At 48.0% G+C, this 25378-nt stretch overlaps 1 protein-coding gene and 1 non-coding gene across 2 annotated transcripts; one reads left to right on the top strand and one right to left on the bottom strand.

Annotated features, from left to right (window-relative positions):
- Positions 1-19668: 19668 nt before the first annotated feature.
- Positions 19669-19740, bottom strand: TRNAQ-CUG (transfer RNA glutamine (anticodon CUG)). The gene has a single exon. It is a non-coding gene; the product is annotated as a tRNA-Gln (tRNA).
- Positions 19741-23386: 3646 nt separating this feature from the next.
- On the top strand, positions 23387-25378 carry LOC148046918 (uncharacterized). The gene is made up of 2 exons (XM_087715025.1): positions 23387-23502; positions 23647-25378. The coding sequence occupies exons 1-2, from the start codon at positions 23387-23389 to the stop codon at positions 24761-24763; spliced, it is 1233 nt and encodes a 410-aa protein (XP_087571151.1). The 3' UTR covers positions 24764-25378.

The raw sequence follows: 25378 nt of genomic DNA, 5'->3' as shown, positions 1-25378 counted from the left end.
TCAGCCTTCCTTATGGTCCAACCTTCACAGCCGTCCATTGCAACTGGGAAAACCATAAACCTTGAGTAGACATACTTTTGTTGGCAGGGTGAGGTCTCTGCTTTTTAGTAGGCTGTCTAGATTTCCCATCGCTTTCCTCCCCAGGAGCAAGCCTCTTTTAATTTCTTGGCTGCCGTCATCATCTGCGGTGATCTTGGAGCCCAGGGAAATAAAATCGGTCACTCCCTCCATTTCTTCCCTCATCGATTTGCCAGGAATTGAGAGCGCCAGTTGCCATGATCTTAGTTTTCTTAATGTTGAGTTTCAAGCCAACGTTTGCAAACTCAAACTACCAGAGATCAAACTCTGAGAGTTGTCCTAACACAACGCCGAGATCACCTTCAAAACTTGGAGAGATCAAAAACTGGGATAGTTCTCCGAACACAACGCCCAGATCATCCTCAAACTGTCAGGCAACATGTTCTCAGGAGGTTCTTCAAAGCTTCTGGGTGATCCATTAGGTCCATGAAACTGGTGTCCCAACAGGGAAAACACACGCAGCACATGCTTCTTTTGTTGATTGGGGAATTCTGGGAGTTGAAGTCCACACAATTGTCAAGGATGAGGGCAGGGGTGGGATTCAGCCGGTTCGGACTGGTTTGGGCAAACCGGTTGTTTCATGGAACGGCTGGCCCCGCCCCACCCACCCAACCCCTCCCAGGAGTTTCCACATAGCCTGTTCATTATGCCAGGGCCCACAAGGAGGCTCTAGGAGAGCAAAAATCAGGCCTGCCGGAAGTTCCAGAAGTCTGGAAACAGACCTGTTTCTGGCTTCTGGAGAACCTCTGGAGCCCAGGGGAGGCTGTTTTCGCCCTCCCGGAGGCTTGAGAAAAGCCTCCGGAGCCTGGGGAGGCTGAAAATGCCCACCCAGCCGTGAGGAGGCCATGCCCCCCTGACCACGCCCACCCAGCAACCAGGCAGAGAACCGGTTGCTAAAATTTTCAATGCCACCCCTGGTTGAGGGACGCCAGTCTACATCTTCTGCTGCTTCCCCAAGGGACCTTTGAGGATGTAGGCCCGGGATGGCACGTGTGTCACAGGTGGCATGCAGAGCCTACTCTGTGGGCACACCCAGCCGTCGCCCCAGCCCAGCTCCCCCGTGCATGCGAGTGCACCTTCCGCTGCCCAGCTACTCTTTGGGTCCCTTCCCCGATTTCCACAGGGTCTCTCCCCCCTGCAGCATGCCCTGCCTTTCTCCTGCATTTTTGCCACCCATGCCTTCCACCATCTCTGCAGGTTCCTCCCTCCGCAGGTGCCTCTCTGTGGCCAAAAAGGAGGAGAAAGGTAGAGCGCATTGGGGGGGAGAAACTGCGGGGAAGCCAAAATGGGGTGTGGGGTTGCTGTGCGAAGGCCCCCCCCTCCCGCAAGCCCCGTTTTGGGCCTGAGAAGCCTCCTGCACCAACCTGGAGGTCAAAATGGGAACCGAGGGGTGGAGCGCATGCACCGGGGGGGAGGGGGGCTTGCATTGCACTTTGTATCAGGTCTCCAAAGGATGCCCAAATTAATTTACGAGCCTCGAGACAAAGTTCAAAAGAAATCCAATCATTTATTAGGAGCAACATTTTGGCCATACCTCCCGTGGAGTCAGATCTGATTTCCGGTTAATGGCGGCTGACCTTTACCCCTGTGTCTCCCTTCCCCTCAGCCTGTGTCACAAATCACATCCACCAACAAAGTGCTGCAGCAGGTTGTAAACTTTCGTGGCTCACACGCCTGCTGTGGAAATCTGAGATCCAACCCTGGTCGAAGGTATGCGTGGAATTCTCCTCCCCCCCCTTTCTTTCAATGTCAAATTGATAATAAGCATGGAAGCATTTTACAAGTTGACATTCAGCTCCCCTCACTTCCCAGGATTGGGGCACGCAGGCGCTTTGGGCCCTCGGCACCAAAAAGGTTAACCATCACTGAGGTAGGCCTTCTACACACTTCTTTCAAAGAAAGTAGAAACGTTCCCCTCCCTCAAGAAGCCTTCAACCCCGTGTGGACCCAACCCTTATGACCTCTTGGGAGGCCTTGACCAACCAGGGTGGGGCATGGATCTGGAACGCAGGAGGCAAAAATCCCAGCCTTGAGGTCTACTTCCACAAGACCAAGAGGCTGAAATCTCTGAGCGAGATCATGCCTCGGCCGCCTCCACAAAACCTCAACGGTCTCCGAAGCATCTGAGCAATCATATCCAACGGATGCCTTGGAGAATTGTCACACCCAACCACGAGAACACCCAGATCCTGCCCAAAATTGACTGAGGTGGCCACTCACGATCATGAGACAGTGTGTCCCAAATGGGCCCATGCTTGGAAAGAGTTCTCCTGACCATCACTTGTTGTAGCCCGATTATTTGTGATGCAACCATGCCAGAATTCCCTCAACTAGCGCTGGCTTTACTGGGAATTGTGGGGAGTGGAAGTCCCACGCCTGGAAGTTGACATCCAACTAGAACAACAAAGAGGTCTTCTATGGAGGAGGGCTCTGCGTCGGAGGCAGAGAGGGGGCCAGGGCCATCTGGGAGTTATGTGCTGCCTCCGAGGCCTCCAGAGTCGGACAGCAGCGAGGCAGAGGAGCAGGCTCCCCCTGTGCCCAGTGCGCACGTGCGCAGAGATGCCAGAAGGCAAGAACAGTTAAGACAGAAGGGACGACTCGGGAGTAAGGCTTGGGGGTGATTGGCCCCTCCCATAGGACATAAAGGAGGAGCAAAGGCACGTGAGCCTTTGCAGGAAGCAACTTGGTTCGTGCTGGTCGGTTTAAATTCTGAAGCTCTGTTTTGACTCTGTGTTCCGTGTGTCCTTGCCAAACTAATTGCCCTTTAAGTCTTTGGCCGCATTTCAAGGGAGATAAAGGTGGGTGCTTATCAGCCTTATCCCGAAAGACTTTGGCAGACTTCTGTTGGACTTTTTACAAACTATTCGGGACTCACGACGGGCTGTGAATGAACATAATTCACAGCCATTGAAGTAAAGCGAAGACCCCACCCCTCCATAACCAGATTAAGTCCATGGTGGCCACCTGGGCTCTTTGAGGCCTAGTCCGAACTCGGCTCGAGCCATCTAAAGTTCTGCTTAAAGAAGGGGTCATTCGTGTCTTGGCCAGCCTCTGGAAAGCCTGCATCGTCCTGAGGCAGACTACACCTCCCATCGTCCACAACCAGCCCTGGCAGGCGGGAAAAACTCTTCTTGAGATCTTCAGATGTTGGGGGAAATCATTTTCTGCTCCTTTTGAGCTCTGGGTTTGCCGTTCCTTTTTGTTTTCCCAGTTACCCACACGCACACAGACACAAAAGACACACCCAGAGACACACAGGCGCAAGGCCTGTGGGCAGAAAAGCGTGGGGCCCTTCCTCTTTCTGGAGTCGAACCCGGGACTATTTGCTGCCAGGCAAGGGATTGTGTTTTGGTGGGCGTCGCTGGGAAGCCTTTGGTTCTTTTTATCCGGTCTGAATAAAATCTTGGCTCCGGCAGCTGCCGCTGAGGAAATCCATCATTTTAATCCTTTTAATTCCTTCAATGATTGACAGGACGCTGAAAGGTTTCCAGCTCTGAACTGCCAGGATTGTACACGGCGTTTATGGTGCAGATTTTAATTTCGTTAGAGGAAAACCACCTGTGGCTCTGTGAGAGCCAAGGTTGGTTGCGTTAGGCTCTCAAAATGGAGTGGAAAGAGAGCATCAGATATATTGGAGGAGGAGGGGAGGAGGAGGAGGAGGAGGAGGAGACAAGGAGAAGAGAAGGAGGAGGGATGGAGGAGGAGGAGGAGGAGGAAGAGGAGGAGGAGGAGGAGGGATAGAGGAGAAGAAGGAAAAGGGATGGATGAGGAGGAGGGATGGAGGAGGAGGAGGAGGAAGAGAAAGAGAAAGGGGATGGAGGAGGGGGAGGAGGAGAAAGGAGGAGGGATGGAGGAGGGGAAGGAGAAGGGATGGAGGAAGAGAAGGAGAAGGGATGGAAGAGGAGGAGGAAAAGAGATGCAGGAGGAGAAGGGATGGAGGAGAAGAGGAGGAAGAGAAGAAAGAGAAGGAGAATCGATGGAGGAGGAGAATCGATGGAGGAGAAAAATGGATGGAGGAGGAGAAGGAGAGAAGAAGGAGAAGGGATGAAGGAGCAGAAGGAGGAAGAAGAGGAGGAGGAAGAAAGAGTAAGGGAAGGTGCTGGCTGGGGAATTCTGGGAGTTGAAGTCCATAAGTCTTAAAATTCCCACGGTGGATCAGCCCTCTAAGTCATTTAAGGACCTTCAACATCAGGACTAAGCCCTCGAAGCTTAACCCGGAGCCCCTAGGAAGCCTTCAATGAACTTCCTTGAAGACCACGCCGGGTGGATTCCGAGACCAGATTCTGTGAGCTAAGCTACACACACACACAGGCTATCCACTCCGCTAAATATTCCACCTCCAGTAGAGTAAAATAATAGCGATGCCCCCAGAATTAAAGAAAAGTGGCCGATAAACCAGCCACCCCTGGCCAGATGTTCTTTGGATCCCCGATGGACAGAGGAGACCAAGCATCGTGTCCGGAATGAGTTACTTGGGTAGGTTCGTGAGTCAACCGTTCACCACACCTCCATCGTATCAAGAGTTTATATAACGTCATTTCAGGTGTCTCCCCCATTTCTAAACATTAATTTGACACCTCCATCTTCTCACCTCATCCAAGTGGAAGGAAGCACAGTCCTAGCTGCCAATCACTTGCTAGTGACAATCCCGTGTAGCCCTATTCGTTGTGGTGCAACGAATCGGGAAGGGCAGCTCCGGGAAGCATTGGTTTTACTGGGAATTCTGGGAGTTGAAGTCCCACATCAGAGCGATCCAACTAGAAACACGAAGAGGTCATTTACGGAAATCTACCACAACCTGCCTAACAGGGGCCAAGTAAAAATTGCCCTGGTAGTTACTTAGTAGTAACACGAAGCAAGCCGTGACTCTCAAGAGGTGCTGAAAGATATAGGGAGAATAATAGATTTCTGTTCTTATTTTTTTTTTCTCCCTAAGGGACACCATCTCCCAAGGTGACCAAAGCTATTGAGATGCTGACTCCAGTTCTGAAATCGGATTGGAATTGGTTCCAAAACACCCGAAGGGCAGGACGAGAAACAAGGGATGGAAATTCACCAAGGAGAGAAGCAACCTAGAACTAAGGAGAAACTTCCTGACAGGGAGGTATGGAGTATGGATGTATGGAGGTATGTGGTATGTAGGTATGGGGTATGGAGATATGGTGCTATGGTGTATGGAGGTTGTATGGACTATAAAGGTATGGAGTAAGGAGGTATGGAGGATGTAGTATGGTGGTATGGAGGATGGAGGTATGGAGGATGGAGGTATGGAAGTATGGAGGTATGAAGGATGGAGGATGGAGGGATGGAGGATGGAGATATGGAGGTATGGAGGTATGGAGGATGGAGGTATGAAGGATGGAGGATGGAGGTATGAAGGTATGGAGGATGGAGGCATGGAGGTATGGAGATGGAGGTATGGAGTATGGAGGTATGAAGGATGGAGGATGGAGGGATGGAGGATGGAGGTATGAAGGTATGGAGTAAGGAGGCATGGAGGATGTAGTATGGTGGTATGGCGGTTTGGAGGATGGAGGTATGGAGGATGGAGGTATGGAGGATGTAGTATGGTGGTATGGCGGTATGGAGGATGGAGGTATGGAGGTATGGAGGATGGAGGTATGAAGGATGGAGGTAGGGAGGATGGAGGTATGGAGGATGGAGGTATGAAGGATGGAGGTATGGAGGATGGAGGTATGAAGGATGGAGGTATGGAGGATGGAGGTAGGGAGGATGGAGGTATGGAGGTATGAAGGATGGAGGTATGGAGGTATGGAGTAAGGAGTTATGGAGTGTGGAGGTATGGAGTAAGGAGGTATGCGGTATGGAGATATGGTGGTATGGACTATGGAGGTTGTATGGAGTATGGAGGTATGACATAAGGAGGTGTGTATGTAGTATGAAGTATGAAGGTATGGAGTATGGAGGTATGGAGTATGGTGTATGGAGATTGTATGGAATATAGAGGTATGGAGTATGTAGTATGGATGTATGGAGGTATGTAGTATGTAGGAATGGGGTATGGAGATATCAGGTATGGAGATATGGTGCTATGGTGTATGGAGGTTGTATGGAATATAAAGGTATGGAGTAAGGAGGTATGGAGGATGCAGTATGGTGGTATGGAGGATGGTGGTATGGAGGATGGAGGTATGGAGGTATGGAGGTATGAAGGATGGAGGTATGGAGGTATGGAAGATGGAGGTATGAAGGTATGGAAGATGGAGGTATGGAAGTATGGAGGTATAGAGGTATGAAGGATGGAGGTATGGAGGTATGGAGGTATGGAGGATGGAGGTATGGAGGTATGAAGGATGGAGGTATGGAGGTATGGAGGATGGAGGTATGGAGGTAAGGTATGGAGGATGGAGGTATGGGGTATGTGGCCAGCTCAACATCACTTGTTTTGTACCTGAGATGGCCAAGTGCTAAGGCAGGACTTCCCCCAGACCCTCCTCCATCTCATTATAATCTCCTTCTGTCCTTCCGTCCTTCCTTCCTTCCTTGAGTTTCACACCCTTGTTCTAAGTAAGTCTATGATCATTTCAGCCAGCTTAGCAAAGAAAAGGACTGTGAGACATGGTGACACCAGACCTACAATAACCTTGTCTTCTCTAGGGTGAGGGAAAGAAAGACTGGAGATGACATGATAGCAGCCTTCCACTATCTCAGGGGCTGCCCCAAAGAAGAGGGAGTCAAGCGATTCTCCAAAGCACCTGAAGGCAGGACAAGAAGCAACGGGTGGAAACTCATCAAGGAGAGAAGCAACTTAGAACTAAGGAGAAATTTCCTGACAGGGAGGACAATTAACCAGTGGAACGGCTTGTCACCAGAAGTTGCAGGTGATCCATCACTGGAGGCTTTTAAGAAGAGATTGGCTAAGCATTTATCTGAAATGTGTCTGAGATGGTATAGGTTCTCCTGCTTGAGCAGAGGGCTGGATTAGAAGACCTCCAAGGTCCCTCTATTCTGATCTATTCTGAGATAGTATAGGGGGTTGACCAGGGGTTGGAATAGAAGACCTCCAAGGTCCCTTCCAACTCTGTTATTCTGTCTCTTTGGATCAAAATCTATTCCAGGAACTAAGGTACCACCATCTCCCAACTTCCTTCTCTTGAGACTTGAACCCAAATCTTACCGATCCTTGACAGCAGGTCATCCCAAACTGGTTGAGGTACGTCTTGGGGCTTTCTCCGTTGGTGCCCACCAAGACGATGGAGATCAAATCGAAAGTCCCCGTCAAAAGGCCTTGTCCCGTAGTCACTTCAACCTTGTAGATCACCTGTTCCCCAGGCTGGTTCTGAGAAGATCCATTCTGGTCCATCCTGCTGATGGGATCGAGGAGAAGAAGAAGAGGAGGAGGAGGAGGAGGAGGAGAAGAAGAAGAAGAACGTGCCTCTCAAGGGTGAGGATGGATTGAGAAGAAATGAATTGTTTTCGAACCGGCTCTTCTTCCCCTTGTGAGTTACACCCAAATGCCTCCAAGCCAACTCAGAAGATGGGTTGTCCTCCTCCTTCTGATGCTCCTCCTCCTCCTCCTCTCCAGTTCTTCCTCCCCCTTCTTCCAAAAATTATTAGCCCAGGAGCATAATTGAGGTCCTTCCTCTCCTCCCCAGAGGCCCAACCCTTCCAGGAGAGGAAAACTAGGTTGACTACCTCTTTCTCCATGGTGGGTCAGGAGGACATCAACGCACGAGGCAAGGAGAGGTTGATGAGCAGAGCTCCATCCAAGACAACCTACAGGAAAAACAAATAGATGGATAGGAGAGGAATGGAATACAGGTATAGCCCTCAACTTACAACTGTCTGCTTAGTGACTTGCGTCCATTTTTCAGACTTACGACCTTGGTCAACATGATCCAAAATCAGATGCTTGGCAACTGGTTCACCTTTATGACGGTTGCAGCATCCCCATGGCCTTCTGACCATGAAGAAGCAGGATTCACTCAACATCCGTGTTTGTAACCAGAGGTGGTATTAGCCGGCTCATACCGGTTCGCCTGAACCGGTTGCAGAAACCGTGGGTGGGTCTGCTCACCCGCCCCGGCTCTATGTCGACACGTTCATGAAGTCGGGCGCATGCGCAGAAGGCACGCGGGCGGGCACAGGGGTTAGGTTCAGGGTTAGGTTTAAGGTTAGGGTTAGGGTTAGGGTTAGGGTTAGGGTTAGGTTCAGGGTTAGGGTTAGGTTCAGGGTTAGGGTTAGGGTTAGGGTTAGGTTCAGGGTTAGGTTCAGGGTTAGGGTTAGGGTTAGGTTCAGGGTTAGGTTTAAGGTTAGGGTTAGGGTTAGGGTTAGGTTCAGGGTTAGGGTTAGGTTCAGGGTTAGGTTCAGGGTTAGGGTTAGGGTTAGGGTTAGGGTTAGGGTTAGGTTCAGGGTTAGGGTTAGGTTCAGGGTTAGGGTTAGGGTTAGGTTCAGGGTTAGGTTTAAGGTTAGGGTTAGGGTTAGGGTTAGGGTTAGGGTTAGGGTTAGGGTTAGGTTCAGGGTTAGGGTTAGGGTTAGGTTAGGGTTAGGGTTAGGTTCAGGGTTAGGTTTAAGGTTAGGTTCAGGGTTAGGTTCAGGTTTAGGATTAGGGTTAGGGTTAGGGTTAGGGTTAGGTTCAGGGTTAGGGTTAGGTTAGGGTTAGGGTTAGGTTCAGGTTCAGGTTCAGGGTTCGGTTCAGGGTTAGGGTTAGGGTTAGGGTTAGGTTCAGGGTTAGGGTTAGGTTCAGGGTTAGGTTCAGGGTTAGGTTCAGGGTTAGGATTAGGGTTAGGTTCAGGGTTAGGTTCAGGGTTAGGTTCAGGGTTAGGATTAGGGTTAGGTTCAGGGTTTGTTTTAGGGTTAGGGTTAGGGTTATTAGGTTGTTATTAGTTGTTTGTTGAAGGTACACTTTTGTCGACGCGCTGTTGTCGGTGAACCTTTTTAATTCTTTGCTTTATCTTTTCTTTCGTTTCATTTTTAAAAATGTGTGCTCTAGTTACGCAGACTCAACTAGAAACATTCGTCAAAACGAAAACACCCATCAACCTTGTAAATGTTGCCGTTCTTCCTTCCGTGTTTCTGTGTTGTTTTAATCATTTGTTTTCCCAGCTGATCCCAGGTCGAGATATTCGGTGATTCCCACCACCCCCCGCCCAGTTCTTTTCTTCGACAACGATGTCCATAAATTGTACGTTTTGGTTCCCGACGGCTGGGATATCTGGAGTGTTGTGTTCCAAATGACGATCCGTCGTCTTATTTTCGATAACTTTTTCCCTCTTTATGTTCCCACGACTTTCTGGATACAGGTAAAAATCGTATTTTTTTACATAACGACCAGTGGATTAATTTACCAACTCGGATCGTGTCTAGCTTTGTAATCGGTTGGTGCGATTTTGCTGCACGCACATATTAAATGCGGGGAAAAAGTTTCGACTTTGTCGTTGCAAAGTCGGCAGTCGGGATTGTCGGTGGATTTTTGTATCTTCGCTTTCGTGGCCTTCGTTTGTAGCGCTTGTTCCTGAGCAGCCAGGATTAAACCTTCCGTTTCCTTCTGGATGGTTCCCATCTTAAGCCATGTCCATGTCAAGTTGTCATCACATCTCCCTTCAATGTTTTTCAAGTGCTGTCCATGCAAAGCTTTGGTTTCCCAACTATTTAATCTGTCATCCAGCTGTTTTTCCTTATATTCTGCCTTTGTTTCTGTTGTTTTTATGCTGTTCTCCGTTATCATAGCCTGCAGCAATTTTCCTGTACTTTGGTTCACATAATCATTCAAACTTCATTTTTCTTCTTCTACAGTTTGATGGATTTGCAATAGCCCCCTGCCCCATATTGGCAGGTACAACCTGTTGATGTCACTTTGTGGATGTAAAGCGTGGTACATATTCAAAAGTTTGCACGTTCCATTATTATATTAGCACGCGTCGATGCTAAGGAATTAGATGTTCTACTCCCCCTCCCCACCCTGAAAAGAACTCTGTTCCAACCACCAGTTGCCTTACATTAAGATGCTCTGATGCTAAGGAGTTAGACATCCTACTCCCCCTCCCTGCCCTGAAAAGAACTCTGTTCCAACTGCCAGTTGCCTTACATTAAGACGCTCTGATGTTAAGGAGTTAGACATTCTACTCCCCCACCCTGCCTGAAAAGAACTCTGTTCCAACTGCCCGTTGTCTTATATGGGCGTGGCCAGCGCATAACTCATCCGGCCTGCGGGCTGGGAGTGTAGACATTCTACTCCCCCTCCCCACCTGAAAAGAATTCTGTTCCAACTGCCAGTTGCCTTACATTAAGACGCTCTGATGCTAAGGAGTTAGACATTCTACTCCCCCTACCCACCCTAAAAAGACTCTGTTCCAACCGCCAGTTGCCTTACATTAAGACGCTCTGATGCTAAGGAGTTAGACATCCTACTCCCCCTCCCCGCCCTGAAAAGAACTCTGTTCCAACTGCCCGTTGCCTTATATGGGCGTGGCCAGCGTGTAACTCATCCGGCCTGCAGGCTGGGAGTGTCGACATTCTACTCCCCCTCCCCACCTGAAAAGAGCTCTGTTCCAAGTGCCAGTTGCCTCATATTAACACGCTCTGATGCTAAGGAGTTGCACACTCTCCATTAATTTTCAAGCTTCAACTGTCAATGTATTAAGCCCGATCGTAACTACTCGTTCATTACCAAGCCCGGATCGCACAGTTCCGTAGCGAAGCGCGGGTATCCAGCTAGTATGTTGCGTTATTATGTAAGAAATTGACTCAGACAATACCCTCTTCACAAATTAACCCACGCAGGTTAATTGAAAATGTACAAATAAAGTATTTTCTTTTATAAAAAAAGATGTTGAGTAAGTGGTTTTTCTTGGATTCACTGCTGGCTCAAAATATTTATTGCCTTTTTCATCGTTCACAGCAAATCACGAATAATCTTCTTTAATTGTCCACGGATGCCACATCCATTCAGCCTGTTCTGCCACCTGCCCTACGACTGGATTTAATTTGTTTAATTGAGTAATAATATCAAGGAATGAAGGAGATTTATGGGCATGTCCGTGCCACGAGAGTCGTGCTTGGAAATCGCCGACGTGACATCCTCAGCGTCTTTCCTTTCCTCTGAACAAGCAAAACAGAAACGCCAACAGAAATTAAATTGGTTTCTCCCTTCCGTTGTCTCCGCTCTCCCTTTTCGGCAGGCAGTCCTCGCTTAGTGACCGGTCAAAGTTACCACGGCAACGAAAAACGCGACGTGCCCCCAGCTTTCACCCTCAGCCTTCACCGCAGCATCCCTGCGCGATCAAAATGGGGGGGTGGGATAGGTTTGAAAATGGATTGGGATCTGATAACGGGGGGAAGCTGGATTCCCTTAATGGCCGCCTGATTCACTTAAGAACCGCAGGGTTTCGCTGAAGAAGGGAAACCCCAAAGCTCATAGAATCGGACATAACTCGCAGAGCAACGGAGAGAAATTCTGGTCACAAAATTGTCATCGTAAGTCCCTGGATAGTAACTTGGACAGCATGCTAAGTAGTCCCTTCCCTCCCTCCCTCGTCTCCTACTTGAGGGCCAAGGGGGCTGGACTAGAAGACCTCCAAGGTCCCTTCCGGCTCTATCCTGATTCTAAAATGGCCTTAGGATCTCCTGCTTGAGCAGGGAGCTGGACTAGAAGACCTCCAAGGTCCCTTCCAGCTCTATTCTGATTCTAAAATGATCAAAGGGCTGGACTAGAAGACCTCCACGGTCCCTTCCAGCTCTATTCCTATTCTAAAATGATCTAGGGTCTCCTGCTTGAGCAGGGGGCTGGACTAGAAGACCTCCAAGGTCCCTTCCAGCTCTATTCCGATTCTAAAATGCCCTTAGGATCTCCTGCTTGAGCAGGGGGCTGGACTAGAAGACCTCCAAGATCCCCTCCAGCTCTATTCTGATTCTAAAATGATCAAGGGGCTGGACTAGAAGACCTCCAAGGTCCCTTCCAGCTCTATTCCGATTCTAAAATGCCCTTAGGATCTCCTGCTTGAGCAGGGGGTTGGACTAGAAGACCTCCAAGGTCCCTTCCAGCTCTATCCTGATTCTAAAATGGTTTAAGAATCTCCTGTTTGAGCAGGGGGCTGGACTAGAAGACCTCCAAGGTCCCTTCCAGCTCTATCCCGATTCTAAAATGCCCTTAGGATCTCCTGCTTGAGCAGTGGGCTGGACTAGAAGACCTCCAAGGTCCCTTCCAGCTCTATCCCGATTCCATTACATACACAGGACAGGAAATGGTGGTGAAGGCACAGTTACATTCTCGCCAGGGTGACTCTCTGTCTGACTCAGCCTCTCTTCCATTTGGCTAGTTGCTCAGAACGACCGGCGTAAGTTTATCTCCGGAACATCTCCAAATTGAGCAGGGAGATCAAAGGATGGGTGTTTGGGACAGTTAAGGGGAGTCACGTCTCCCTTCTGTGCCTGCCTGGGGCATCACCTGGCACCTGGCACCTTCTCCAAAAACAAAACCCTGGAATGAAAATTGGAGCTGCTGGTGCCAATCTCCATCCGAGCACAGCCGGAAGGGGCCCTAGAGGTCGTCTATTCCAACCCCCTGCTCAAGCAGGAGGGCCCCGTATTATTTCAGACGAAGGGTGGTCCAATCTCTTCTTAAAAACCTCCAGGGATGGATGTTTATGGTGAGTCGTGGTTGCCCCAAAGGAGCTTTTTTTCCCCCCAAGAAGTTTTCAAACTTCGTTTCTGAAGAAGTTTCGCTTCTCATCCCCGAAAGCTTCTTCAGTTCTTCTGGGGTTCCACCACAAAACCGCGGTAGACTAAAGCGCGCTCGACGAAAGCGCGTATGTGATGTCATCGCAGCGCGACGAAAACAGCACGCTGTGAGCGGTAAACTTAAAATTAATGCGTAAATCTAAACCTAACCCCCCCCAAACCTAACCCTAAACCTAACCCTAAGCCTAACCCTTAACCTAACCCTAAACCTAACCCTAAACCTAACGCTAACCCTTAATCTAACCCTAACCCTAACCCTAACCCTTAACCTAACCCTTAACCTAACGCTAAACCTAACGCTAACCCTTAACCTAACCCTAAACCTAACCCTAAGCCTAACCCTTAACCTAACCCTAAACCTAAACCTAAGCCTAACCCTTAACCTAACCCTAAAACTAACCCTAACCCTAACCCTAACCCTAACCCTTAACCTAACCCTAACCCTTAACCTAACCCTAACCCTAACCCTAACCCTAACCCTAACCCTAACCCTAACACTTAACCTAACCCTAACCCTTAACCTAACCCTTAACCTAACCCTAACCCTTAACCTAACCCTAACCCTTAACCTAACCCTAACCCTAACCCTAACCCTAACCCTAACCCTAACCCTAACCCTAACCCTAACCCTAACCCTTACCTTTATGTGAATCGGCTTGCTTTAATTTTATTTTAATTTTAATTTAATTTATTTGTAATTTTATTTGTGGCGCTGCTGATGACGTCACGTATGCGCTTTAATCGGGCGCGCTTTAGTGGACCGCGGTTTTGATGGGTGACGTTCTTCTGAAGCTTCTGGCGGCGAGAAGCGAATGAGACGCAGCTGTATTTATTATTATTATTTTTTAGCCAGGGATTTGAATCAAATTTCTACAGTATTGTTTTCAAAGCGTGGCAATTATGGCGATGAAGATTCCTCCTTGGTCGTCCTTGACATGTGACCATGAGTTTAGTGGCTATTCAAACTTACGGCGACGCGACAGAAAGGTTTTCAGTGCTAAGCAAAGCATTTAAAAGAATCAGGCCTGATTTTACGACCGTTTTCCCATGGTTGTTAAGCGTCGTTTGTTTGTTTTTAATGTCGCACCAAGCAGGACTGCACTTCGGTGGAAGAACATTCTATACAGGAAGTCCTCAACTTCCGACGGGTCACAATCTTAATGGCCAGAGGCAAATAAGCAAAAGAATTCGGGAATCCGGATTCCTCCACTGACTTCCTTTGGCTGGTTGGGAAGGCAGACTCTCGGTTGCTAAGCGAGGCAATTGTGAAGTGAGTCCTGCCCCCCCGTTCACGACCCCCGTTTGCTATGGCCGTTAAGTGGATCGCTGCAGTCGCTAAGCGGATCACACCGGCTTTAAACAATTCCCCATTGTGGGAAGTTGGCTGGGAAGGTGATCATGTGACATCGAGGGACACCGTTGTGAGTTCAGTTGCCACACACAACTGAATCCCGATTACGTCCTCAATGGCTAAGCTTGTCGATCAGCCGTTCGGCGGTTCGAATCCCAAGTACCACATAACGGAGTGAGCTCCAGGTGACTTGTACCAGCTTCTGCCAACCTAGCTGTTCGAAAGCATAGGAACCACCAAAATATAGGAAGGGAACCGCGTTCCGTGCTCCTTCGGCGTTGAGTCATGCCGGCCACATGACCACGGAGACGTTTTCGGACAGCGCTGGCTCTTCGGCTTTGAAACGGAGATGAGCATCGCCCCCTAGAGTCGGGAACCACCAGCACATAGGTGCAAAGGGGAACTTTCCTTTTCCCTTTTAATCGTGGGTTGTACGTGTGAGGACCAATCGTCAGTCCCTTTCCCCCCAGCACCGATGTCTCTTCACACGGTCGTAAGTCGAGGACTCTTAAGAAAGACTGTGTGTGGGAGGCTCCTCCCACCCTGGAATGAATTCCTGATGCCAGTGGATTGCAAGACCGGAAGTCATCCTACGCTCCCTTGTCAAAAGCGGTCCTTGCGACAACACACCTTGTGCAATTGTCTCACCGTTACGGTGCGATGTGTCCGGTTGTGACACCAGCTGGGTTGCAGCTAAGCTGTGTTGGCCTGAAGAAAGAAATGTTGGGATTGTATAATGCGTCTCACGGGTTTCCCCCCCCCCCACCCGTGGCCACGTTGAAGACCGGTGGACTTCAACTCCCAGAATTCCCCAGCCAGCTCTTCCTGCCTCCCACTTTGCTGAAGCCAAGATATATTATGTTTACTGCATAATACCCACCGTCTATGAAGAAAGTTACCCTATATGGCTGGCTGAGGAATTCTGGGAGTTGAAGTCCACCATCTTAAAGTTACCAACAGCCATATTGTCTGGGGAATTCTGGGAGTTGAAGTTCACCATCTTAAAGTTACCAACAGCCATATTGTCTGGGGAATTCTGGGAGTTGAAGTCCACCATCTTAAAGTTAACCAAGGCTGCTAACAGCCATATTGTCTGGGGAATTCTGGGAGTTGAAGTCCACCATCTTAAAGTTAACCAAGGCTCCTAACGGCTATATTGTCTGGGGAATTCTGGGAGTTGAAGTCCACCATCTTAAAGTTCCCAAGAGCCATATTGTCTGGGGAATTCTGGGAGTTGAAGTCCACCATCTTAAAGTTACCAAGGCTGCTAACAGCCATATTGTCTGGGGAATTCTGGGAGTTGAAGTTCACCATCTTAAAGTTACCAACAGCCATATTGTCTGGGGAATTCTGGGAGTTGAAGTCCACCATCTTAAAGTTACCAAGGTTGCTAACAGCCATATTGTCTGGGGAATTCTGGGAGTTGAAGTCCACCATCTTAAAGTTACCACGGTTGCTAACCTCCATGTTGGCTGGGGATTTCTGGGAGTTGAAGTCCACGCGCCTTCAAGTGGCCGAGGTTGGTGACCCCTGATTTAGAAATTGTGGACTTCAACTCCCAGAATTCCCTAGCTCTTCCTCCCCCCCCCCCCCAACTTTGCTCAAGCCAAGATATATTACATTTCCTGAATACCCACCATCTATTAAGAAAGTTACACTATATGGGTGGCTGGGGAATTCTGGGAGTTGAAGTCCACCACTCTTAAAGCGGCAAAGGTTGATCAGCGTGGATTTCAACTATACAACTAGTCCTCGGCTTTTGACCACAACTGAGCCCTGAATTTCTGTGGCTCAATGAAGCAGCCGTTAAGTGAGTTTTGCCCCGCTTTATGACCTTTCTGGCCACCGTCGTTAAGTGAATCGCCACCGTTGTTCATTTAGTCCCACGGTTGTAAAGCGAATCTGAAGTGGACTTTGCTCGTCAAAAGGTTGCAAAAGGGGATCGCGTAACCAGTGCGACCGTCGTAAATGCGAACCAGTTGACAAGAATCTGAATTTTCGTCTCATGGGGATGTTGTAGGTGTAAGGACCGGTCCTAAGTGGCTTTTTTCAGGGCTGCTGTAACTTCGAACGGTCACTAACTGTCCGTAGTTATAAGTCGAGGACTCCCTATGAGGAAAGTGTCAATAACTTGTATGAAATATAAAAAGTAAAACCCAGAAGGAATTTAAATCACTTACGTGGGCTTAGTGGCTTTGTCTGTACAGCGAATCTTAGTTTAATCCGTCTATCTTAATTTCTATCCTTTATCTAGGAAAGCGGTGGTTATCTAGGCTCTTGAGAAAACTCCATATAATGCATTGAATATCCTCGCGGTTATCCAGAATTCTTTTGGGGGAAAAAAATAATAATTCAAACTTGTCGACTCAAGAAGGAGTTAGTGAAGCAAATTCTCCTTCGGTGGATGCCTTGAAACAGAAGCAAAAACAGACCCTATCAGCAGACGGAACGGGGATGGGATAGATGACCTCTGGGAGTATTTCCCAACTCTGGGAGCCTAGGGTCCGAAGAACCGTTTTTATGGTTGGGATAGAAGTCACAAGAAGAGAGGTTTTTTTGTGGGGGGTGTCTGGGGACCACCTTTAAAAAGTTTAACTGTTGTGCTTTTTACCCAAGGAAATGAGATTTTTGGAACGATCTCGGTGATAAAATGCTATATATTCTAATTTTGAGGAGGGGGAAAAAAACAACATTCATAGCTTGAAGTTCTTCCATTTTTTTTCCCCAGCAACTTGGGACTTAGCTTAGTGTCGTGGCCCACCAGCGGAGTTCGCCGCAGATTCGGACAGTGAGGAGGTTGGGGAGGAAGATGGGCCAGTCCCGGAGTCTGGGGAAGGCTCTGCGTCGGAGGCAGAGAGGGGGCCAGGGCCGCCCCGACAGTTACCAGCTGCCTTCGGAGTTGGACATCAGTGAGGCAGAAGAACAGCTGGAGCCTGTTCCCAGTGCGCGCATGTGCAGAATGGCCAGACGAAGGGAACAGCTAAAGAACAGGGATCAACTTTGGGAGGAAGGCCACAGGGGGACGGTGAATGGCCCCTCCCAGAGGAAATAAAAGAGGAGCGACAGGGGAGTGGAGTTTGCAGGAGTTCGCTTCATTGATTCGGGACTCTCCGAGACTTTTTGCCAAGTTCTGCGGATCTCGGCCTGGCAGCTCTCCAAGCCAGATAAGGTCTGTGACTGTAAATCCTCCCTTGAAAGACTGGATGGGAATGAGCAGAATTCAAAGCAAATTAATAAAGGGGGGTTTTGTCGGGACCAGGAGTTTGCTTCATGCTCTCGGGAAGCTAGATTTGAGATACAGAAGGAATCTAGGGTGGCCTTCCTAAACTTTCGTGGCCTCCAGATCTGTGGCTGGCCGGTTGGACATCCTGGATGGGAATTCTCGAACCTGAAGCCCTAAGACATCTGAAAGGCTGAACTAAGGATTAGGAGGAGGGTCCTATTTATTTGCCGGCCCACCCATTTCCAGGATTCATCCAGATTTCCTATTGCTAAACAAGGCGCTTATGAAATGAATCACACCTCTCTGTTTTTTTTTACCACGGTCGTTAAGTGAATCGCACAGTCCTTAACCGAAGCCAGCTTTTGCCCTTTGACTTTGGCTCGTCCGAAGCCACCGGGGAAAGGTTCTCAAAAGGGGATCCCATAATCCAGGACCAACGTAAATACATGCCGATGGCCAAGCGCCGGAATTTTCATCCCGTGACCGTGGTCGTAAGTGCGAGGACTAGTCGAAAGTTGTTGTTTTTTTTCAGTGTTGTTGTAATTTTAAACGAGAGTTGTAAATAAAAAAATGCAAAATAAAGAGAGAGACTTTCAGAGAGATGGTGGATCCCGCTCAGAGGCAAATGGCTGGGATCCCATCCGATCCAGCCTGAGAAAATGCTAATTTCTCCGCCTTTGAGGCTGAGAGACTCACCCCGGTTGCTATGTGAAAACATTTCCGTCTCCACCTGGAATTTCCTCCAGGTCCACCTGCTCTCGTGAGCGGGCCGCCCTCTCATCGCCGGGTGGCGCGTGAAGCATGCTGTGATCTCCTGGTGGCCACCTTTCCTGAGGGGGAGAAAAAATGCATGACTCATCGGTTGGGAAAGAAAGGCCGCGTCTGGGCAAAATAAGTGGGCGGGTCCCTGGGCATTGCTCCAGAAACCCGACTTTCTATGGGAATTTTAGAATATTAAAAACTATAAAAACACGGTTTTTTCACCCTTGGGAACTTTAAGACAGTGGGACTTCAACTCCCAGAATTCCTCAGCCAACATGGCTGCCTGCGGAATTCTGGGAGTTGTTCACCCATTTTAAAGTTACCAGGGTTGCTAACAGCTATATTTGTCTGAGGAATTCTGGGAGTTGAAGTCCCCCAATCTTAAAGTTACCAAGGATGCTAACAGCCATATTGTCTGAGGAATTCTGGGAGTTGAAGTTCACCCATCTTAAAATTACCCGGATTGCTAATAGCAATATTGTCGGAGGAATTCTGGGAGTTGAAGTCCAACCATCTTAAGGTTGAAAAACACCGCTGGGAGCCTTGGTTTTTCTACCATGGCAAATTGAAGATGGATGGACTTCAATTCCCAGAATTCCTCAGCCTACATGGCTTAGGAGGGAATTCTGGGAGTTGAAGTCTCCCCATCTTAAAGTTACCAAGGTTGCTAACAGCCATATTGCCTGAGGAATTCTGGGAGTTGAAGTCCCCCCATCATAAAGTTACCAAGGTTGCCAATAGCCATATTGTCTGAGGAATTCTGGGAGTTGAAGTCCCCCCCCCATCTTAAAGTTACCAAGGATGCTAACAGCCATGTTGTCTGAGGAATTCTGGGAGTTGAAGTCCAACCATTTAAAAGTTTCCAAGGTTGAAAAACACTGCTGTGAACCATGGTTTTCCTACCATGGCAAGTTGGAGAAGGGTGGATTTCAACTCCCAGAATTCTTCAGCCAACATGGCCGCCTAGGGAATTCTGGGAGTTGAAGTCAAACCATCTTAAGGTTGAAAAACACTGCTGTAAACCTTGGTTTTTCTACCATGGCAAATTGAAGATGGATGGGCTTCAATTCCCAGAATTCCTCAGCCAACATGGCCACCTAGGGAATTCTGGGAGTTGAAGTCAAACCATCTTAAGGTTGAAAAACACTGCTGTAAATCTTGGTTTTTCTACCATGGCAAATTGAAGATGAATGGACTTCAATTCCCAGAATTCCTCAGCCAACATGGCTGCCTAGGGAATTCTGGGAGTTGAAACCCAACCATCTTAAAGTTGTCAAGGTTGAAAAACACTATTGCTTGTAAACAAAAAAGCAAATTAAAAGCACCAATTAAGATTGAATTTTGCAGAGAGCCCTCTTAATGTCCTTTCTGAATATCCATATATTAATTTAATTCAGCATTAAATCTTTTCATGCGGTTTGTGGGTTTTGCAAAGGATTGCTTTTGTGGTTGCGTAATTTAAACCACGCCCTTGCCATAAAATGATATTGGAAGGAGAATTTGGCCAGATTAAATAAATGCATTTGGGTCGCAGATAATAATAATAACAATAACCAGGTCCCACCGAGACTCGAACTCGGATCGCTGGATTCAGAGTCCAGAGTGCTCACCATTACACCATGGAACCGCGACTGGCGCCCTGTTTCCCCACCGTTCGCTCCCCCGCCGTTGGAAAGGAGGCGGGGGGAGGCCGCCCAGCCAATGGCGTCGCTGTTCATTTGCATATCCCGTTCTTTCCTCGCTCGGGGCACATTCAGGGAACAAAAAGCGAGGTTGGAAGTGTGGGCGGGGCCAGGCCCGTTGCTTAGGAGAAGTGGGCGGAGTCTTTCCTCCTCGCTCCAGCTTTTCCGACCCCTCCCTTTCCCCGGGTCGGGTTAACCCTTGAATTGCCAGGCTGGAGTTTTTTTCTCTGTGCAAAAATAAATCCGATTTTTTCTCTCTCTCTTTCTCCCCTTCCGACTTTCTTTTTCCCTTCCCTCCTTTTTCTCCCGGGTCCTGGAACATCGATTTACCCGAAGGTTTGTTTCAAGGCTGGGCTATGTTTGCAACCCTTGCAAAAAAAATAAAATAAAAAGAGGGATGGGGGAAAAAAATTGCAAAAGAGAGATGGCGGAGGTAGAAGAAGGGGGTTGTGTGAAGCGGGTAGAAGCCCGATGGGAGGAGGAATTGCATGGCTTTGCAATCTCAAATGCTATGCATAATTCTGCATTAATATATGCATAATTCTGTATTTATTTATTCTGTTGTAGGAGGTCGTATATATTGGAGGGGGTGACCCTTTGAGAGCTGCATGCCACAAATTACAATTTCACTTTAATGTATGCCGATTAGTATACATTCTAAGTGACAATAAAGTTATTATTCTATTCTGTTCTAGTCTATTTTTCTTATTCTATTCTAGTTCTGAATTCCATTCTATTCCATATATTCTATTCTAGTTCTGAATTCTATTCCTATTCCTATTCTATTCCATTCTATTCTATTCTAATTCTAAATTCTATTCCATTCTATTCCATATATTCTATTCTATTCTAGTTCTGAATTCTATTCCTATTCTATTCCATTCTATTCTAATTCTAAATTCTATTCCATTCTATTCCATATATTCTATTCTATTCTAGTTCTAAATTCTATTCCAGTCTATTCCATATATTCTATTCTATTCTAGTTCTGAATTCTATTCCTATTCTATTCCATTCTATTCTAATTCTAAATTCTATTCCATTCTATTCCATATATTCTATTCTATTCTAGTTCTAAATTCTATTCCAGTCTATTCCATATATTCTATTCTATTCTAGTTCTGAATTCTATTCCTATTCTATTCCATTCTATTCTAATTCTAAATTCTATTCCAGTCTATTCCATATATTCTATTCTATTCTAGTTCTAAATTCTATTCCATTCTATTCCATATATTCTATTCTATTCTAGTTCTGAATTCTATTCCTATTCTATTCTATTCCATTCTATTCTAGTTCTAAATTCTATTCCATTCTATTCCATATATTCTATTCTATTGTAGTTCTGAATTCTATTCCTATTCTATTCTATTCCATTCTATTCTAGTTCTAAATTCTATTCCATTCTATTCCATATATTCTATTCTAGTTCTGAATTCTATTCCTATTCTATTCCATTCTATTCTAATTCTAAATTCTATAATGAGCCGAGGTGGCGCAGTGGTTAGGGTGCTGTCCTGCAGGCCACTTCAGCTGATTGTTATCTGCAGTTCACAGGTTCTAATCTCACCGGCTCAAGGTTGACTCAGCCTTCCATCCTTCCGAGGTGGGTGAAATGAGGACCCAGACTGTGGGGGCGATATGCTGACTCTGTAAACCGCTTAGAGAGGGCTGAAAGCCCCATGAAGCGGTATATAAGTCTCATTGCTATTGCTATTCCATTCTATTCCATGTATTCTATTCTAGTTCTAAATTCTATTCCATTCTATTCCATATATTCTACTCTATTCTAATTCTGAATTCCATTCCATTCCTTATTGTATTGTATTGTATTTTAATTCTGAATTCCGTTCCATTCCTTATTCTATTCTATTCCAATTCTGAATTCTATTCCATTCCATTCCATATTTTCTAGTCTAGTCTAATTCTGAATTCCATTCCATATTCTATTCTATTATAGTTCTGAATTCCATTCCATTCCATATATTCTATTCTAGTTGTGAATTCCATTCCATTCCTTATTGTATTACATTCTATTCTAGTTCTGAATTCTATTCCATTCCATTCCATATTTTCTAGTCTAGTCTATTCTAAAATAAGGGGAGAGAGGGCATGTTCTCTTTCTAGAGCTATCCGTAGCAGTTTGCAATCCAGTCGAAAAGAGTTTCTAATCAGGGCATCCTACAACAACCCTTCGAGGAAGGACGGTCATTGGTGAGCCTGGGGTCAAGGAGAGTCAACCCGAAGTTGGGTGGCCTGGTCCTGCGTAGAAGTCAGTTGGATAAGATCCTGGGGAGGGCTGCTGCAAGGGGCTGTAATGGTTACTCTCTGGGGATGGGGTTGGGCTAGATGACCTCTGAGACTCTTCTTAACTATTCTTGGGGCCGCGCACTTCCCCCCCCCCAAGCTGTAGGCCTCAAAAACCTCATTCCAGGTTGTTGAAAGCAAAATAAATGTTACCAGATGTTGACAGTGTGGTGGGATGGAGAAGGGGATACGGGTGGGATGGGTGTGGGGGCGTAGGGTAGAGTTAGGGAGGGAAGGAAGGAAGGAAGATAAATAGGAGAGAAAGGGAGAGTGAGAAGGAAAGAAAGGGGGGAAAGAGAAAAAAGGGAGAGAAGAGTAGAGGGAGAAAGAAAGAAAAAGGAAGGAGAGAAGGTAGGAGAGAAAGAGGGAGAAAGAAAGAAAGAAAGAGAAAGAAAGAAAAGGAAGGAGAGAAGATAGGAGAGAAAAGGAGAAGGAGAAAGGAAGAAAAAGAAAAGGAAGGATAGAATACAGTAGAGAAAGGGGAGGCAGAAAGAGAAAGTAAGAAAGAAAAAGAAAGAAAAGGAAGAAGAGAGAAAGGGAGGGAGAAAGAAAGAAAGAAAGAAAGAAAGAAAGAAAGAAAAGGAAAGAGTAGATAGGACAGAAAGAAGGAGAAAGGAAAGAGGAAAAAAGGAAGGATAGAATACAGGAGAGAAAGGGGGAGGGAGAAGGAAAGAAAGGGGGGAAAGAGAAAAAAGGGAGAGAAGAGTAGAGGGAGAAAGGAAGAAAAAGGAAGAAAAGGAAGGAGAGAAGGTAGGAGAGAAAGAGAGAGGGAGAAAGAAAGAAAGAAAAGGAAGGAGAGAAGATGGGAGAGAAAAGGAGAGGGGGAAAGAAAGAGAAAAAGAAAAGGAAGGATAGAATACAGCAGAGAAAGGGGAGGCAGAAAGAGAAAGTAAGAAATAAAAAGAAAGAAAGAAAAGGAAGAAGAGAAAGGAGAGTAGATTGGAGAGAAAGGGAGAGGGAGAAAGAAAGAGAAAGAAAGAAAAAAAGAAAAAGAAAGAAAAGGAAGGAGAGAAGATAGAGAAAGAAAGAGAAAGGAGAGAGGAAAAAAGGAAGGATAGAATACAGGAGAGAAAGGGGGAGGGAGAAAGAGAGAAAGAAAGAAAAAAGGAAAGAAAACAAAAGACTTTTAAGACAATGCTTTAATGCTTTATGTTGTTCCAACCTGACAACTTGGGTGAACTTCAACTCCCAGAATCCCCCAGCCAGAGAAGCCAGCAAGGAGAAAGAGAGGCAGCCATTTTTTAAAAGCCTCATTTCTCTTCTTCTCTTCCAGCGACGTCCAGCATGGACGCTGCCCAGCGGGATGCCGCTCTGTGGTACGTCGTGCAATCCGGCACGCTGATGATGGAGTACTTACGGGCCCGGGGGGAAGCCTCTTCGGCCGCGGCCTCTCGCCGTCGGTGGGCCTTCCTGCGCTCCCTACGGCGGCCAGGAGGAGGAGAGGAGGAGGGAGAAGACGAGCTGGGGGAGGAGAAGGAAGAGGAGGAGGAGGAGGAAGGCGAGGAAGAAGAGGATGCCGAAGAGGAAGAGGTCTTTCTGGCCAGGCAGACCTGCAGTGCTGGTTTCCGGCGCGGCGGACGCCTGCGTTCGGTGGAGAGACGCTTCTGGGCTCGCCCGCGTAGCACTGAGTGGTGGGACCGAACAGTCCTGGAGACTTGGGACGATAGCGAGTGGTTGCAGAACTTCCGGATGTGCAAGGCCACCTTCTTGGACCTTTGCGCCCGGCTGTCTCCGGCGTTGCAGCGCCAGAAGACGCGTATGCGGATCCCGCTGAGCGTGGAGAAGCGGGTGGCCATCGCCCTCTGGAAGCTGGCCACCTCTGTCTGCTACCGCGATGTCGGCAACCAATTTGGCGTCGGCAGGTCCACCGCCGGCTCGGTGGTGCTGGAAGTCTGCCGGGCCATTCAGAGGGTGCTGATGCGTTCCACGGTCAACGTGGGGAGCAACCTGGCGGAGATCGTCCGCGGTTTTGAGGCAAGGGGGTTCCCCAACTGCGCCGGCGTGGTGGGCACCAGCCACATGCCCATTCTGTGTCCTCCTCACCAAGCGTCGGAGTACGTCAACACAAAGGGCTACTACTCCATGGCCTTGCAAGCTTTGGTGGACCACCGAGGGAAGTTCACCCATCTCAGCGCGGGGTGGCCTGGCAAGACGCACGAAGCCAAAATCTTCAACAAGTCCACCTTGTTCACCAAAGGTCAGGAAGGGACCCTCTTCGCTCCCGGTACGGTGGAGATCGATGGCGTATCCATCCCTAGGGTCATCCTAGGAGGGCCGGCCTACCCTCTCCTTCCGTGGCTGATGGTGCCCTACGCCGACGGTCTGGATGAGACCAAGGATGCCTTCAACGCCACGTTGCGCCGGTGCCAGGAACCCTTGGAAGAAGCCTTCAGCCGCCTGAAGGGCCGGTGGCGTTGCCTGACGGGACGCAACGATTGCGCGGTGGAGAACCTTCCCCGCCTCATCTCGGCCTGTTGCGTCCTGCACAACATCTGTGAGGAGAAAGGGGAGGCCTACGAGGACAAGTGGGAGGTGGAGGCCAGGCAGCTGGCCGCCACCTTCGAACAGCCCCTGCAGCGCCCCGATACGCGCATTAAACCCGCCACGCGGTCAGAGAAGGTCCGGGACGCGCTCTGCATGTACATGGCCGGGAAGATATGAGGAGCGGGAAGAGCGGAAGGAGGCCGGCGGTGGTGGTGGTGCGAGAATTTTGGGGGACACCTGGGTGGAATTGAGACTTTGTGCCCAGGGTGGGGTCAGGTTTCACCCCAAAACTGGACCAAGAGTTGTGGGCCACCGTTAGAACAGCAGAAATTGATTTGGGTGTGAAGAGTTCAGAAATCTAGGATAGAGAATCCATAGATTAGTGTTTCTCAGTTTTGGCCACTGTACGATGGATGGACTTCAACTCCCAGAATTCCCCAGCCAGCCATGCTGGCTAGGGAATTCTGGGAATCGAAGTCCACATGTTTTAAAGTAGCTGAGGTTGCTAACAGCCCTATTGTCTGGGGAATTCTGGGAGTTGAAGTCCACCCATCTTACCAAGGTTGCTAACCTCCATACTGGCTGAGGAATTCTGGGAGTTGACGTCCACCGTCTTAAAAGTTACCAAAGTTGCTGACTTCCATGCTGGCTGGGGAATTCTGGGAATTGAAGTCCACCATCTTAAAAGTTACTAACATTGCTGACTTCCATGCTGTCTGGGGAATTCTGGGAGTTGAAGTCCACCATCTTAAAGTTACCAAGGTTACTATCCGCCATATTGTCTGGGGAATT

Source organism: Thamnophis sirtalis, unplaced genomic scaffold, assembly GCF_051295495.1.
Source record: "Thamnophis sirtalis isolate CommonGarterSnake01/CBP01778 unplaced genomic scaffold, rThaSir2_p1.2 scaffold_4, whole genome shotgun sequence".
NCBI classification, from domain to species: Eukaryota; Metazoa; Chordata; class Lepidosauria; order Squamata; family Natricidae; genus Thamnophis; species Thamnophis sirtalis.
This window is presented reverse-complemented; position numbering and strand designations above follow the sequence as displayed.

What these genes read in the sequence shown, in the direction of transcription:
- LOC148046918 (XM_087715025.1), top strand. Translation starts at nt 23,387, where the DNA reads ATGGACGCTGCCCAGCGGGATGCCGCTCTGTGGTACGTCGTGCAATCC. An exon ending in GCCGCGGCCTCTCGCCGTCG is followed by an intron (nt 23,503 to 23,646) that starts GTGGGCCTTCCT and finishes CTTTCTGGCCAG; the next exon opens with GCAGACCTGCAGTGCTGGTT.